Source organism: Momordica charantia (genome assembly GCF_013281855.1).
Source record: "Momordica charantia cultivar OHB3-1 chromosome 6 unlocalized genomic scaffold, Mcharantia_2.0 BLBB01000006.1, whole genome shotgun sequence".
Taxonomy (NCBI): domain Eukaryota; kingdom Viridiplantae; phylum Streptophyta; class Magnoliopsida; order Cucurbitales; family Cucurbitaceae; genus Momordica; species Momordica charantia.
The window spans coordinates 7939405-7949830 of record NW_028275164.1 but is presented as its reverse complement, the minus strand read 5'-3'; the positions used below and the strand labels follow the sequence as shown (position 1 = coordinate 7949830).

The window sequence follows — 10426 nt, the reverse complement described above, 5'->3', positions numbered from 1 at the left end:
TGAAAAGAAAAAAAAAACAAAATTCAAGTTTCCAATCAAACGGGATCTAAATAACTTGGAGACACGAAGATGTCTCAGTAGAGTATTTCGATATCATGTTTCAATCCTCTTTCTTTCAAAGGACGAATGCAAAAAAAAAATATCAGACTAATTACCACCGGCAAAGAAGTCACACGAGTAAAATTTGAAGAGTCTTCGCAACTACATAGCAAAACGAAGAACATTAGTACAAAGTATTATTATAATTTCTTTGTTACTATGCTTTTGCAAAATGATCCTAATGATTTAATTTAGTAAGATCATGTTGTTTTGAAGATTTCAAGAGGATAATTGCAACTAATAATGTTGCTCAAAAACGCCAACCGTTATGTTTATAGCTAGAAATTGGAACGAAAAAGGAGGTGGGAAGCAAAATGTACGGGAGGTGCGAGTTTAAATTTCTTCTATTAAATAATGTAGAAATTAGAATGCTGGGTTAAAACAAAGATTAAAATATCAATATTAAATTATAATGGGTATGGAGCTTACACATAAATTTTTTTGGTACAACGATGATGTGGTGGGTGATCGAACTCACAACATGGAGATATATGCGGCTTTAACTTATTAGACACATGATTGAAAGGGTATAAAAACATATTAGGTGAAAATTTACTTACCAATAATATTTTCCCCTCCTCACAAATAAGCTAACCACAATAAAAAGAGGAAAATTGAAAAAGCGTAGAAACAACACAAAGAACAAAAAGAATTTATACTGGTTTGGTGGGATTCTATTATGATTATGGGATAAAGAACTCCAACAATACGATAAAAAACCTCACAATACTCATGAGATTAACTATAACCTCGAGATCTAATAGTCATATTTTAAAAGTTACAAAGTCAAAATTAAGTTCGGAGATCTAATAGACATATTTTTAAAGTTATTATACTAATTAAACAATAACAAAAATTAACCACTAAAATGTTAAATTTCGAGAGTGTCAACAAAAAAAATCTGAAATTTGAGGAATCGTCATAAATTTCATGAATAAACACGCAAAAGAAAATCTCGTAAACATGTAACGTGGAAAACCTAATTCTTCTAGAAAAAAAAAGTATATATATATACATATATTTAAAACCTAATCTTTCTGGGATTTTGGAGTTATAAATAGAAAAAGATGAAAGAGGAATTGTTTGGGAAAATCTAAGATGATAAATTCGAAGATGGAGAAGAAGAGAAAAAAACAACCTAATGAGTTCGAAGATGGAGAAGAAGAACAGAAGCAACATAAATTGGGAGCTTCCACCTGATCTGATTCACTTAATATTCTCGAAACTCCTCTTCGTGAATCGGTCGATTTGCAGACTGGTGTGTAAAGCATGGAACAATCTGATCTCAACTTATAAGTTTCATCCCCTGATCTCAATTTCCAACGACCTCTGTTTTGCCCATGATTCTCCGTATGATCGCAGTCTCCCTTGTCTAGACTTGGATCCTAAACATTTGGGAGAGATGAAGAGTGTTGCCAAATTGAACTTCCATCCCGAATTTTATTTGTCCTCCACTCGCATCTCAATCGTCAATTCTTGCAATTGACTTCTCTGTTGCTATTTTGACTTGAGCATAGAACAACCAAAAAGCCACCTTGTGAAGTTGAAGTTTGCATATTAAACCCCACGACAAATGACTACTTCAAATCTCCTGTTTCAAATGCTGATAGATGCATAAATTTAAGTTACGGATTTGGGTTTAGTCCTAAAACAAAAGAGTACAAATTAGCGAGATTCTTCTTTTCACGTGATGAAGATGAAGTTGCTATGTTAGTGGAGATTCTCACATTTGGCACAAATTGGAAATGCACTCGTAGGACTTTTGTGCCTCCTTTCAGGAGAATGGAAAAACTAATAGAGGCCTGTATTGGGTTGGAAATCACCTAAGATCACCTCCTACAAATGTAAATGTATTGTACTGCTTGGATATAGAAAATGAGGAATCGCAGGAAATCTCTTTGTGGTTATTGGAATCTTTAATGACACTCTTTGTTTTCAAGTATGCTTACCATGCATGTAAGATGGAAGAGAATTTGATGTGCTCATATTAAAACAATATTTTCATCATCTACCATCTTCCCTTCCACTTATTAGAGCCCGTGAAGATGGGAAGATCTTGTGTCTTATCTTCAGACTCGGTTTGATCTTGTATAATCCTACAAGGGAGCTAATGAAATTATTGACGTACCAACATGTTAAGATTAAGAAAGCTTATTAAGTTGACTCCCTCCATTTGATTCTCTCTCTAAGATCTTAGGAGGGGATGCTTGAAGCATGGTTTTTATTTATTTTATTTATTTATATATTTTTTAAGATTAGATAAAAACATTCTAACCTACCTAGATCGGTAAGTTTATTCAGAGTTTGCAACATTTTTTTTCTAACCGTATAAAGGAAAATTAAAGGATAAATCAGCTTTAGTTTTTTGTTTTACGATCATATATTGTCCTCTTCAAGGTTTTATGATTGCTCAAATTCATGGCTAACCAAAATTATAAATTAGAAAGAAATAAATAACCTGCTTCACCATAAAAAAATAATAATAAAATATGAAAAGATAACAAAAGGGATGACAGAGTAAATGAGAAATATTTTTTACACTTAGGGTTGTTTGTTTTTTCGTGATACCCGAAATATTAAATATAGTTGGCAATCTTTTATTTTTCTTCTTATATTTAAATTTATAACTAAGTAAATCACTTTTTTTGTCAAAAAAAAAATTAATAAATAAATCACTTTCTTTTATGATTCTTCCTGTACATATGTTGGAGGCGAATCCTGGCCTGCCGCGTGTCATGATCGAAAGGGTGAGTTGGTTAAACGCGCGGGCTTAATGGAGAAAGCGGCTCCATAATACTCAGGTCGGCAGTCAGGGTAAAACCTATAGTGCCGAGCTGAGCTGATACAGAGTCCGTAACAGTGTCCCTTCCGTACCCGACAACACGCTGCGAGTTTAGGGTGTGTCAGAACCCTTGTCGGGCCCAGTTTCTATAAATAGAAACATTTGCCTTAAATGCAAGGTACGCAATCCTAAGTAGACTCGGCAAGTTAGCTCGGACTAGAACTAACTTGCTCGTCGGAGTGCTAACTTTGTTTTGCAGGTCTCAAGAAGTGTTCAGGGAAGATGTAGGACCGTTGGCCATAGCTCGTCCTGAGCATACCGATCTAAATCGTGTCCGAGCTCAATCAATTTCGGGCTCAAACATCTGGCGCCGTCTGTGGGAAAGACATATCTAGAAGTCAGCCTCACCTTTTGCAATCTGAGCCAATAGCCCAAACTCGCTCCCAACAGTCACGATCTCAACTTTCGCCTATCCGCTCTCCGATGAGGGATGCTGTCACTTCTCGAGCCCATCATCGACTCATGTATTCTCAGGTGGCAGGAACTCCCGTCGTCAAACAACGACCCCACGCAAGGGAGGTCAAAGAGAATGGAGGTCGGCCGGCCACATCCGATCCAGTAGCAATCCGGGACTTCCACCTCGCCTCAGATCAGTTCCCGCCACTGCAACCTCAGAGAAACGGGTTGCCGCCCCGCGCACCTCGCCTCCGCGGTTGGGGAAACACAGGTACACGTTCCGGGGCAAGTGCTGATGCGGGCGTGGACCCCGTCATGGTAGCCGACGTGATCGCCGAGCTCAAGGAAGTCAAAGCAAGGCTTGAGGCGGTCGAGAGAGGCAACGAGGTGTCTGGCTCTTCCGTCTCTAGGGATCTGATTCGAGGAAAGGGACCGATGCATCCTACCCAAAGAACGGAGTATTAGTTCCGACCCCGCAGGGAGGCTCGAGCTAGAGCACCCTCGCGAAAGCCACAACGAGTGAGGACAGGCAGTGCCCTGGAAGCACAGATTCACGACCACCCTCGGCAGGACGATCGGGTCGAGGGCCGGCGCCCGAGGATCCGACCAATTCGGACTCCCTTGGCATCTTTCGATAACTCCAACGCCCATCAGGGCTGAGGTGTCGAGACGCCGAGGCGACGAGTAGTGGCACCCGAAGATCGGGAGTATTTGGTTGACGAGGAGGAGGAAAGCCCAGTGGTCGACGTTCAAGAGAGGTCCTCCCATGCTGACCATTCGTTTCGGTCTGAAGTAGACCTCCTCCGGGATCAGTTTCAGAAGGAGATAGAAGATCTTAAGCGGCAGTGCAGGCCCGTAGACCCGCATCGCGTGGTCGAGCAAGAGAAACCGCCTTTCTCCCAAGCGATCCTGGACGCACCTATTCCACCAAGGTTCAAGGCTCCGGTCATGAGTTCTTACGACGGGTCTGGAGATCCGATCTCCTATGTAGAGGTGTTCGAGGGGAAGATGGATTTCCTGGCCGCGAGCGACGCCATGAAGTGCCGAGCATTTCAAATAGCCTTAGAAGGCTCAGCAAGATTGTGGTACCGACAGTTGAAGCCACGATCCATCGACAGTTATCAACAGCTGAGGAGGTTGTTCATCAACCAGTTCTCAGCTCGACAGTTGCTGAAGTTGCCACCCTCTCACCTCGGAACAGTGAAGCAACGGGACAATGAGTCCTTGACGGAGTACATCGCTCGGTTCATGGACGAGCATGTCAAAGTGGTAAGTTGCACCGATGACATCGCCATGATGTACTTCACCACGAGTTTGAACGACAGGAACCTGACGATAGAGTTCGGAAGCCGACAGCCGGCCTCCCTGAACGAGATGCTCGCTAGGGCTCGCCAGTACATCGACGGCTTGGAATTGTGGAAAGCCAATGGAGCTCGGGGGAGCAACAGTGGTAAAGATCGAGACCAAAGGTCCCCTCCTCTCAAGAAGCAGCGCAGCGATGGTTGGAGCACGTCTCAGCGGGCCGACGACAGTAAGAGTAGAGGCCGTCGAGACGAGAAAGCCCCTTCAGACCGTCGAGGGCCGAAGTTCGACAAGTTCACTCCGTTGAATGCCTCAATTGCGAAGATCTACGCGGCGGCCGAAGACACCGATCTGGAGGCGCTTTTCACAGCCCCAAAAAAGCTCCACCGACCTCTAGGGAAACGAGACAAGCGGCTCTACTACCGATTCCACAAGGATCATGGCCACGACACCTCACGCTGTTTCCACTTGAAGGAGCAGGTCGAGGATCTGATCCGGAGGGGTTATCTGAAAAATACGTCGGCAGGCGTGAAAGGGCGGATCTAGAGGGGTCGGCTCAGGAAGACAAGCGAGAGAAATTGCCCCCGCCGAGACGGAAGGAAGATCGTCTCGCCGTTATAAATACCATCCATGGGGGCCCGAATGGGGGACAGTCGGGGCAGAAGAGAAAAGCTCTGGCTCGTCAAGCAGCACACGAGGTCTGTACCTTGTACACCAAGGAGCCTATGATGCCGATCTTATTCGACGACCAAGACGACGAAGGAGTGCACATGCCCCATAATGACGCCCTAGTAATCGCCCCACTCATAGATCATGTGAAGGTGAGAAGCGTTCTTATCGACGGTGGAGTGTCGGCCAACATCTTATCGTTCTCGACCTACACGGCCCTAGGATGGGAGAGGAAGCACTTGAAGCTCAGCCCGACGCCTTTGGTCTGTTTTGCAGGGGAGTCAGTTAGCGCGGAAGGACGTGTCTCGCTCCCTGTTACCATCGGCAAGGGAGATCAACAAGTAACTAAAGTCACAGAATTTGTTGTGATAGATCGGAGATCCGCGTACAACGCCATAATTGGTCGGCCCTTGATTCATGATCTCAGGGCAATCCCATCTACTTACCACCAGGTCTTGAAGTATCCCACCTCGGCCGGAGTTGCGACAGTCCGGGGCGAGCAGAAGACGTCCAGAGAATGCTACGCCGCTGCGATGAAGGGAACAGCCACTTGTGCGGTGGTCACGAGCGCGCCCAAGTCATATGCCGAGGAGCCAGAGCCGAGCCGTGGCACCCCAGCTGAAGAACTAGAACTTGTCCCCCTGCTGGGGCCAGAAAAGCAGGTCAGCATCGGCAGCAAACTGGGGGCCGAGGCGAAGGAGGAGCTCGTCGGTTTTTTGAAAGCAAATGCTAATGTGTTTACGTGGTCCCACGACGACATGCCGGGCATAGACCCAAGTATAATGGTGCATAGGCTTAATGTAGATCCTAGTCATAGGCCTGTGAGGCAAAAGCGTCGGCCTGTCGACGCCGAGTGAAGTAATGTAATTTGTAAAGAAGTCGAGCAGTTGCTACGAGCTAAATTCATAAGAGAGGTTCATTACCCCGCGTGGTTGTCTAATGTAGTTTTAGTTAACAAGTCCAACGGCAAATGGCACGTTTGCATTGACTTCACGAGCCTCAATAAGGCATGTCCGATAGACAGTTTCCCCCTGTCTCGGATAGATCAGCTCGTCGACGCAACGACAGGGCATGAACTCCTCTCTTTCATGGATGCCTACTCCGGGTACAATCAGATTCGGATGCATGTGCCTGACCAAGAGCATACTGCCTTTGTTACTGACCAAGGGCTGTATTGCTACAACGTCATGCCCTTCGGTCTGAAGAATGTCGGGGCGACCTACCAGCACATGGTCAACATGATGTTCGCCAAGTAGATTGGACGCAAAATGGAGGTATATGTAGAGGACATGTTGGTAAAAAGTAAGCAGACAAGCTCCCACTTAGCCGACCTGGCAGAGGCCTTCGACGTGCTTCGGAAGTATCAGATGAAGCTCAACCCGAGCAAGTGCGCCTTTGGGGTCTCGTCAGGAAAGTTCCTCGGGTTCATGGTCCACGAGCGCGGAATTGAAGCAAATCCAGACAAAATAAAAGCAGTCCTCGAGATAGAGGCACCGAAGAATATTAAGTAGCTACAGAGGTTGAATGGTCGATTGGCAGCCTTGAATCGCTTTGTATCTCGCTCCACTGACAAGTGTCACGCTTTCTTCCAAGTTCTGAGGAAAAAGGGTCGGTTCGAGTGGACCGACGATTACGAAGCTGCACTTCGGCAGTTGAAGTAGTACCTCAGCTCAGCTCCCTTGTTGTCAAAGCCGCTGCCTGGCGATGTACTCTACTTGTACCTAGCAGTGTCAGAAAATTCAGTGAGCTCAGTACTAGTCAGGGAGGGAGAAGGGCACCAGAGCCCAGTCTACTACACAAGCAAATCGTTGACCGAGGCCGAGGCTCGATACCCCTGTGTCGAAAAGCTGGCCCTGGCCTTGGTGACCTCGGCACGACGACTACGACCGTACTTCCAGGCGCACAAGATAATCGTTTTGACAAACTTCCCCTTGAGACAGATTTTCTACAAGCCCGAAACGTCGGGCCGACTGATGAAGTGGGCCCTAGAGCTCAGTGAGCATGACGTCGCCTTCGAGCCGAGAACAGCGTTGAAAGGTCAGGCCGCCGCAGACTTTATTGCCGAGCTGACCCCACCCAGGCCAGGGGGCAATGTCCGTGACCAGTGGACACTCTATGTGGATGGTTCGTCCAGTGAGAGAGGTTGTGGCGCAGGCATGCTGCTCCTCGGCCCCGGTGGCCTTCGGTTTGAGTACGCACTCCGGTTTAGCTTCCGAGCTTCCAACAACGAAGTCGAGTACGAGGCACTCATAAATGGACTGAAGGTCGCCACGGGGATGGGCGTAAAGCGACTCTTGATTCTCAGCGATTCCTAGCTGATCGTCAATCAAGTTACTTAGGAGTACCAAGTGAAGGACGCCCGTATGGAGAGGTATCTGGCCAAAACCCGAGGACTCCTTGCCCAGTTCGAGGACTATGTAATTCGACAGGTGCCGAGGTCCGAAAACTCCAACACCGACGCACTGGCTCACTTAGCCTCGGCATACGAGACCGACCTACCGAGAACGGTTCCAGTTGAAATACTCGCCGAGTCGTCCATCGACCAGCCTGAGGTAATGGAGATCCAGTCAGCTCAGCCTACTTGGATGGACCCAATTAAGGACTTCCTAGTCAATGGCTCAGTCCCTGCCAATCCGAGCTAGGCCAGAAAGCTCTGATGCCAAGCTACTCACTACTTGATGCAAGAAGGCAAGCTCTTCAAGAGGGGATATTCCCTACCATTACTGCGGTGCCTCGACCCAGAGGAGGCGAGGTATGTCATGCGCGAGATTCACGAAGGGGTTTGTGGAAGTCATGGAGGAGCTCGGTCCATGGCCGCAAAGGTCGTCCGCCAGGGCTATTACTGGCCGACGATTGAACGCGACACTAAAGAGTTTGCCAAAACATGCGATAAATGTCAGCGCTTCGCGAACATTTTGAGACAACCCCCGGAGATGCTGACGCCGATCTCAAGCCCTTGGCCTTTCGCTCAGTGGGGGATAGATATAATCGGCCCGCTACCGACGGGGAAGGGACAGTTGAGATTCGCCATAGTAGCTGTAGATTACTTCACCAAGTGGGTGGAAGCGGAACCTCTGGCGTCTATTACCGAGGCGAAGGTCGTCAGCTTTGTATGGAAAAGCATAATATGCCGGTTCGGTATACCGAACGCCATCATTACTGACAATGGAAAGCAGTTTGACGGTGTCCGGTTTAATCAATCATGTCAACAGCTCAGCATACGTCACCTCAGCTAATCGCCTGCCCATCCGCAGTCTAATGGGCAAGTTGAAGCCATCAACAAGATCATCAAGCGTGGTCTGAAGACGAGGCTGGAATCTCTGAAAGGTCGGTGGGCAGAAGAGCTACGAGAGGTGTTGTGGTCTTACCGAACTACACCCCGCCGATCTACTGGTGAGACGCCATACGGCCTAGCCTTCGGGTCGGAGGCTGTTGTCCCTGCGGAAGTCGGCATGCCAACGCCCCGAGTTGAGAATTTCGTCGAGCAAGCCAACAGTGAAGTCCTACTCGTGAATCTTGACCTCCTCGAGGAGAAAAGATCTCACTCCCAGCTTCGGCTAACAGAATATCAAAACCGTATGGCTCGGCACTACAAAGCCAGAGTAAAAGTCAGAACGTTCAAGCCTGGCGACCTTGTCCTCAAGAAGGTAATGCCGCATGTCGGAGCACTCGAGTCGAACTGGGAAGGCTGGCGGCCCGTACAGAGTCTTAAAAATACTCCGACCTGGAGCGTATTTGCTGTCCGACCTAAACGGGAGACAACTCCCTCACCCATGGAATGTCGAGCATTTACGAGTTTATTATCAGTGAAATGTGTGTAATCCGACGTGTAAAAATTTCATTCATTAATGAAAGCTGATCTCCAATGACTTGTGCAAAATTTGACTTTATCCGTTAGCATCGCCTACTACTACCGAGCTACGTCAAATGGGGGCCAATGAAGACTACGTGGGGTATGACCTATGCTAAACGACCTACAATAATACAAACACGCGAAGCAATGGTCAGCTCGTAGGGACCTGGTTATCCCAAATGCACACCGCCGAGCTGAAGTGTTTGGCTCGTAAGCCGTTGTGTAAGTAAGAAATTACTAAGACTTGAGAAACTCAAACAACGAGGCCAAAACTAAAATTGAAGTTTGAGTTTAATTAAATTTCTCTAAGTATAGGGACCTCGGAGAGAACAACTCAAGTTCGGATGAAATTCGTTTTCATTGAATTTAAAGTTTGATGAAGAGCCGAGGTATTATTAAGGTTTAATTAAATTTCAACAAGTATAAGGACCTCGGAAAGAATTACTCGGATCTTAGCAAAACAATGTCATTTCATTTAGACTAAAGTTTAATGGAGAGCTGAGGTATATATGCCTCGGCTCAGTACAGATTTGATTAAAAAAAAACAGAGAGAGGAAAAGCGAGAAGCAACAGAAGGCCGAGACGATCTACTCCTGGGGAGAGTCGACGAGCTTGCTGGACCCCGCCTCGGCACCAGCAACCTTATCCTCTTTATCGGCCTCAGCAGGTCGCTCCACCTAGATGGACTCGTATTCTTGCTCGACGGCGGTGACGGCGTCCTCCGAGCAGGCAGTGTCGAGCCTGTTGATGGCGTAGTAAAAGCCCTTGTTTGCCATATCGCGAGCTAAGCCGTCGAACTCGGGGAATTCTTTGATTCTCTTCTCCAAGTAGGCCCAGGTCGCCAAGTTCTGCCGAGCCTTGTCCCAGCCCTTCTCCGCAGTCTCGGCTCGACCCCGAGCGTTCTTCAAGTCAGTGCGAGCTTGGGCTATTAGGGCTTGCGACCTGTCAGCCTCAGCTTCCTTCTCAGCTCGAGCTTGGACAACCTCGGCCTCGAGCTCGACAATCCGTCGCTCGTAGGAGGCGTTCGTCTCCTCCTCCTTCAGGTCCCGTCCCCCGAGCTCTAGGCTCATCATCGACGTCGAGAGGCAGGCGTGGTAGTGCAACTGTTTAGGTCCGAGGTTAGATCAAAAGGAAGTAAATAGAGAGAAAGGAAAAAGAATGAAGGAAGGGTAGGCACGAGCTTACCTCTGTGGCGAGAGTTATGGTCTTTCTCACCGCCTCCACAGGGTCCTCGGGCGCCCGAACGACTCGCTCCACACGGTGAG

The 10426-nt window shown here is 47.4% G+C and overlaps 2 protein-coding genes and 1 long non-coding RNA gene across 3 annotated transcripts; 2 read left to right on the top strand and 1 right to left on the bottom strand.

The window, feature by feature from the left end:
* Positions 1-28: 28 nt before the first annotated feature.
* On the bottom strand, positions 29-1395 carry LOC148210630 (uncharacterized). Its single transcript, XR_015791781.1, has 2 exons — positions 1238-1395; positions 29-201 (listed from the first exon to the last, which is right to left on the bottom strand). It is a non-coding gene; the product is annotated as an uncharacterized LOC148210630 (long non-coding RNA).
* Positions 1396-5367: 3972 nt separating this feature from the next.
* LOC148210629 (uncharacterized) lies at positions 5368-6165 on the top strand. The gene has a single exon (XM_088126159.1). The coding sequence runs from the start codon at positions 5368-5370 to the stop codon at positions 6163-6165; it is 798 nt and encodes a 265-aa protein (XP_087982285.1).
* Positions 6166-8067: 1902 nt separating this feature from the next.
* LOC148210628 (uncharacterized) lies at positions 8068-9129 on the top strand. Its single transcript, XM_088126155.1, has 2 exons — positions 8068-8418; positions 8563-9129. The coding sequence occupies exons 1-2, from the start codon at positions 8068-8070 to the stop codon at positions 9127-9129; spliced, it is 918 nt and encodes a 305-aa protein (XP_087982281.1).
* Positions 9130-10426: the final 1297 nt, after the last annotated feature.